The sequence below is a fragment of the Triplophysa dalaica genome, chromosome 6, assembly GCF_015846415.1.
Source record: "Triplophysa dalaica isolate WHDGS20190420 chromosome 6, ASM1584641v1, whole genome shotgun sequence".
Taxonomy (NCBI): Eukaryota; Metazoa; Chordata; class Actinopteri; order Cypriniformes; family Nemacheilidae; genus Triplophysa; species Triplophysa dalaica.
Window position 1 is genome coordinate 18,683,310 of NC_079547.1, and position 7,020 is coordinate 18,690,329.

Sequence of the window (7,020 nt, forward strand, 5' to 3'; positions counted from 1 at the left end):
CCATTTTTCCTTTCTCTGGCAATTCTACGGAGAAAGGCCCCGAAAGGTCATACTGAGACCATTTCACATAAATCAATAGCTGTCAGAATCGTAGGGTCTTTGAATGTCCCTCATGCCTCCGTCTTCTGTGGTCTGGGCCTGCATATTTAACACTCACAGTGGTGTCACACAAGCACATCTCAATCACTTTTTCTGAGCCCAGCTCAAACGCGTGAGATGAACTACTGTTCAACTCAGGCATGAGCCACATGCACTTTCACTGTCAAGCTAGAGATGTTAAAGGCAGCATGAGAAGGCATCAGACCACAGGCCTATCAACCTATCAGAGAGGCAGAAAAAAGCACAACATTGTGACATTCTGTGCCAAGGGAAAGTCTAAATGGAGTGTATGTGCACATCTCGCAAAACTCGGAGGCAACGTACAAAAGATTATACACAACACAACATGCCGATGAGTCTTCAGCAGTTTTCTTTTTTGGAGGTTCGCCTCAGTGAGACATCGTTGCAGTACTGTAGAATTTCTATATTGTTTAAAATTTTTTTGGAAAAGGATAAAGAAGGAGGGGCCTACATAACAGAGACTATTTGAAGGGAAATGGATATGTTGACTAACTGACCTAAACATAAGAATTTTATATTGCAATACGTTTGTAAGACATTTCAATACTATTGAGTTAAATTAGTCCTTTCAAACCTGCCTATGGTTATTGCAAAGTGTTGTCTATCACAATGTATGAATGCATAAAATTGATTATAAGAGATAAATGAAACCAATGTTAATAAATGTTATTGCTCAGAGGTTGCTCTTTCATAGCTCAGGAGATCTGATGGAGTTCTTAATTTTGTTTCATTTAGTAAATTTAGTCGGTGGGAAAAATAAAATAAAACCACATTTTAAAACCATTCGTAGAATGTAGCTTGTATAGAAATAATCTGTGATTGAATCTGAATTTAGGAGATATTTTTGAGTTCATGTTCATATCAGTAATACTGATTTGACTGATTTGACAAATCTACGCTTGTCTTGCAAGATTGTTAAGAGATAGTTTTTTGTTGAGATTTCTGTCACTATTCGTCCAGAGAAATATCCAAGACACAGATGAGACCTAAGCAAGTTTCCATTTGCTCCACATTTAAACTCATTTATGACATTATTTGCATCTTAAACGGAGCTAACGAAAAAGTTTACCTTCCAAGTAAAAAAGGTCTAGCATCTGCACCGAGCACAGTGTCGACTCTTCATAAATGACTGATTATTGAATGCACAATATGCCTCAGCTAATTCAAGTAAATAAATAAAGAAGAAAACAGTGCGGTGCTTTCTGGCAATTGCCATAGCAGGCTAGAGATTTTACGCACACAGATCGCTGCACTCTGGCTACTCGTGATGACTGTGTTTTATAGTGAATGCAATGCACTGCAATTTAATCTCTTACAGGCGCTTCTCTCTAAAGGGCAGGAATCACCCAAGCAACTGGAGTTATTTATAGTTATTAATTATAATACGTGTTGTTACATTTATGGTGCAATTGAGCTCAGCTTTTGGTATAAAATTGATTGAATAAATCACGATGACCAAAGCACGAAGAACTATCATTTTGATATTTCATCCAAAGTACTTATTTCTTTACGAAAGAGACAGAACAGCCTGTGTTTATTTTGTGAATGAACTAAGGTAGCATGATCAACTGAGCTGTCAAAACATTCATTCCATGTCTCCGCAAAGTGTTTTCTGAACAACATTACCAAATCCTATTATGTTGCTATATGAATCAGAAATCACACCCTCCCCTCTGTGAAAAATCAAGTCTATGAAAATGATTGGGGGAAATATTGATTTCTAATGCCCCCTAGTGTGGTAAGAGACTGATGTATGATACAGAAAAGCTACTCATAAAGAATCTATTGGATAAAATTTGAAACAGGAGTTTATTTATAATTAAAAGCCAACAAAAAAAACATCCGTATAGTATATAGAAGTTACAGCTGTGATGTCCTTGCGTGCTAATAAAAATGCAGTGCTTAAGTGCTTCTCAGTATTGTATATGCATGCAATATGTGCTAAAAAAGCTAATTCAAACGCTAATGCAGAAATATGGATCTGTTCAATTAATTTACACAAATGGCAAAAATGCAAACAAATAATCTGAGATGGCTTTGAGGGGGAATGAGCCGTCACTGTCAAGATAAGTTTGTCTGTTTGGGGGGGGGGGGAAGCCGTAAAGAGCCATCAAAGGACAGATAAAACATCTACTTTGCAAAGAAAGAACATTTCCTCTTAAATTACCTTTCTACCTGACAGGAACATGTGATATCTATAACTTCCCATAATAAAATGTAATAAAAGCCTCTAACATGATGAGTGCAGTTATGAATAGGATCATATGAGACTCTAATCATGTATCATATTACATTTGTACTGAAAACATGTTTTTCATCTCCTGGAACATTAACACAACAGAGAACATTTACTCCGGTGCAACGCAAAAGCAACAGTGTGTTTATGCACGAAAATGTATTCAATCTAAAAAATATATATGTGATACGTTTCGATCAGTTTAAGCCAATCACTAAGTAATATAAAGGTAACTGAAGACACATCTGTAGCAAGCCATGGGTATCAAAAAGCTACTCTGGTTTCTTGAGAAGCTGGTACAAAAGTCATAAAATATGAATCTACTGAAATACTTGGAAGTTGGACTTAGTGAGTAAAACGCTGCCTGATTTTGTTTAGCAGTTACATAAGTGATCTTCGCGAAACAGTTACAGTCTGTAAAATATGCAAGCAGGGGTTTGAAACACCCTATTGTACAGTACAGTAGCCTACAGGGAAGAATTAAACTCGCTTTGCACTTAGAGATTTATGGGATTTAACTTGTGCTTTTTCAGAAGTTTAGCTATGCACAAGTATGAACAACTTCCCTCAATATTAAAAATGTAAAGATGTATTCCACTAGAGATACAACCAAGTAAGCAATAGGGCAAAAAACCCTAGCATTACAAAAGAAGACATATGTACTAAGGCTTTATGACAGGAGTAAGCTTTTCTTAATAGACCATACAAGTTAGGTTCATGACATAAGCATTAATATTAACCTATACCATTCCATATTTGCCATCTATAAATGTTATCTTGGAGAAAGGAAATAAAAATGCATAACTGCTTTTTAACATAAACAAGCAAGATTCTCATCGAGTTGGACAAAAAGTAACCTTTGACACATGATATTGTGTACCTCATATTTCACCAAACATGCTTGGACGATAAGACTACATGCATGTCCAGTGGTTTCAGTGCAGGTTACAATAACCCAAACATAGGGGAAACTAATACATGTCTAATTTACAGTAAATACAATCTTACCTGCAAATGCCCCTGGTACATATTTAGCGGAGAAAAGATTGAAGGTCCCAGACTGTGGATCTCAGTTATATGAAATCTGACGACAGTTCGAGTGTTCAAGTATTTTGAAACACCTGGACGGAACCGGTCTTGCGATCGAGTCCATCTAGGTAAGTCGATACACTGAGCTGTCTTTGGATCAAGTGCACGTCGTGGATGTACTTTATAGAAGGTAAGAAACCGTCAGCTGGGCTTCTTCAGACGCGCCGGCGAGTCTCCTAAGCAACTTGCTCAGGCGCGCAACGGATGCGCTGAACGCACGAAAATCATCCTCGCGTCATGACAACGGATCCGTGGTTTTATCGTAGTTGGTCTGATTCTTCGGCAATTCCTGCCTGCTTTATGAGACACTCTCTCATTACCGACTTGCCGTTCACTCCTCCTCTACCCAGCCCAACAGATTTAGGCGGAGCCGGTTCCGTCATTCACAGAAGCATCAACACACAGATGCTCAGTCCAGGTGTGTTTATTGTTTAAATTCCTTTTCTTAGTTGCAAATTTCACAGTTGTGCTCTTCTGAACTCCGCCAAATACGAGGCGCATCTAACAGGGTTGTTACGTAATTGCTTTCCGTCTCCTTTGGGTGTTTAAATGAATAACGCACGACAAGACATCGTTTCACAAGTTAACCACATATTTGGGAAACGCAGTGCATTTTTAGTTGATAATGAAGGGAAATAATAGGCTACTTATTTTCACAATGTTTATATACGATGAGGTGAATGTGGTTTGTCCTTCTGTCATAAGATTTAAGAATGTGAAACATTATTGCGTTTTCTATATTATAAAATGACACATTGTATTCTGTAAGATGTACTAGCACTGCTGTGCACTTCAACTGTGGATACACTCCAAGATTTACATTTGTGCTTCGTTTGCATTGGATTCAAACACATGACTTTTGCACTGCTTATGCAATGGGTTGCCAATTTACAGGGACACATTTGAAGTTTATGATTTAAAAATGTAAATTCTGATTATTTGCTTGTTAGAATGCCATTCTACGCCATGCATAGAATGCCATGTCAGCTGTTAATAAAATGAAACTCTGAAGAATGAAAAAAGTTTAGATATCTCATGTTGGCAGCTGTTAGGCTATAGACTCAACTATTAGTTTTTAAAGAAACAAGATATTACCATCATTAACTAATACCTAAAATCAATATAGTCACTCCACAAGAGGTCATACTCACACATTGCATGCTTCTAATGTCTTGTTTTTCTTTCTTGGTTGTTTCCAACTAAAACTTTTTTGAAGGGAATTATGGAGAGAAATTCATTTGTTTTCTTCAGTTGATTTTTATTTTGTTTGTCATCGTGCAAAGAAAATGAAAATACACGATTGCAATACCTATACCACACTTAACATTTTGTTTTTTGGGGGGGGGGGTAATTTGTGTGACCCTGCAGTTTGTCCCGACCCACAGTTTGAAAACTCTAATGGAACTTTTGAAACTCTTTTTGAGACACTTATGGGAATATCCTCTTTAAAAGTAATATATCATTATCAATGAGAAATATGCCCTCTATTCAGTCATAAAGAATGGTGATTAGATAAATCAAATATTTATAAGAGAGGATAAGAATAGCTGTCTTCATTTATTCAAATGATCTGTCCGTGCCAGGATTTTGTATAATACTCTTGAGTATGAAAAATATGGCTATTAACAATGTAAGTTTTTGCTCTATTTTTGGCCTCTGGTAGGTCATTACCTCAAATAATTACATTTAAAAAAGATTTCAACTTATCTACAATATCTGTTGAGAATTCATAATAATTTTAAGTCTTTGTTTAGGTTTCATGGGTTGGGTTAGCATTCATCCCTTGAGAGCATGAGAGCATCATCCTTTAGGCCATGCTTTTGTGAGCCAGAAACTGTATTTACAGTCTGTGTTTGTGCAAGCAGCTGTTTGGTTACGATGACAAATGATGTCAGTTTTAGAACTATGGTGAATGGCAGAGAAGGTTAGCTTCAAGCAAATGGCTTCCGGGCTTTTACAGGAATACTGATGTCACTTAATGACACTCAGGATTGCAGTTAAACCTTTTGGAGTTAGGATGAATGGAAAGGGACTCCTGCATGACATCACTGGTAACATCAGCTGTTTGTGCTGTGGAAGACAAATCATAAAAGATTTCTGGACTGTGATTGAAACCAGCTAAGCAAATTTAGGGGGCTATCAGATGCTACAAGATCAAAGTTCACCAATGGAGACAAATATGCTTCGATCTGATGGTGACTGAGGTCATGTTGGGCATAATGTGTTTTATGTCATTTGTCTTTGTCTGGGCAACCACTTATACTTCCAGTGATAGTGACAACTAGTTAATGTTCTACTAAGCAGAAATGAAATAACATCAAGTTGTTTTTTCAGTAGTCTTCAACAAGGCCTCCATGACCCCAGGGGGACAGCAAAGGTACTGCAGGAAGTTGGCAAATTATTGTGTGCATAATTATTATCTAACTAAGCACGTTTTTGAACATATAATATGTGTTAAATAGTCTAAAATTGCATAAAGTTAACTTAAGCTAAAGCTATAGTTAGAAAACTCAATTTTGACCAAAAATTCAAATAGAACCTTTTAATTGCAAGGCGACGATTTTGACAAATGTATGTAACATTTGCATTAACAATCATATCCGTATGTATTAAATATTTACAAAATTGTCAAAAGCACTTTACAGTAAATTTAAGAAATATTCTGTGTTCCCTGAAAATCAAACCCATGATCTCAATTGCTTTCGGCACGCTTTAGTTGTGCTACATTGACCTATAAACATACATAGGATGTTAACTCAGACCTTTCTTTGCCCTCTTTCCAGTCTTATAAAATTGATTAATGATCCCGGTAGATTATTGATCGAAAAAAACAAACAGAGAATGCATCAAACCAAAACAAGTCGAAATTTACGTAACTAAGCAAAAAGAGGAAGAGAGAGGCTCGGACTATCTATCACAGTAATGAATACTGTCTGCCCACCAGACCAGAGTTTGAAAGCTAATTTCATTCGCCATTGATGCTTTAAATGAATAGTTATGACAACTGCAAAAGCAAAATTGCTTTAAGAGCTTATTCCTGCTGTGTACATTGAGGGATCCCCAAGAACCCATAATGCACCCAACAGTAAACATCAAGACACTGTAGACAATAATGAGTCTTCCTGAAAGTGAAACTCTTCTTGAATCTTAAAGTATGGCTGGATATGTTAAGTAGAGACAGGGGAACTCCATTTAAATCTGTCCCAGAGAGAACGACACAATGGGCTTCTTCAGCTGTCAATCAGAATTGGCCCCGTGACCTCCCCACCAGCACACCGACAGAACCATAATTAAGTGTCTACACCCGATAATACCTCACACCTCTGGGCATTCAGACGCTGTGTACACTTAAGTATAGTGAATGCAGAACCTCCAAAGTTTGGCTTTAATCACATTTTATCATCTCTCTGCTCCATTTAATGCGTTTGAAGTATTTTCGTTTCAAATGTTCTCAAAGGGTAAATGACACTCTCCCTTCATCTCAAATGTACTGTGGTAAGACCGAATGAAAGTTGGACTGAGAAGGAACTGTGGATCTTGAGGGATTTAGGACCCGTGATCTCATTTCCTAGTGT

General features: G+C 37.1%; 1 protein-coding gene across 2 annotated transcripts in view; it reads right to left on the reverse strand.

The window, feature by feature from the left end:
- Window positions 1-3,737, reverse strand: part of pex5la (peroxisomal biogenesis factor 5-like a) — a 67,517-nt gene extending 63,780 nt beyond the window's left edge. For both annotated transcript variants that reach the window (XM_056751527.1, XM_056751526.1), the window contains exon 1: window positions 3,365-3,737. In XM_056751527.1, the coding sequence (XP_056607505.1) occupies window positions 3,365-3,385 (21 nt within the window). In that variant the 5' untranslated portion in view covers window positions 3,386-3,737. The remainder of the gene's footprint in view (window positions 1-3,364) is intronic.
- Between the last annotated feature and the right edge of the window lie 3,283 nt (window positions 3,738-7,020).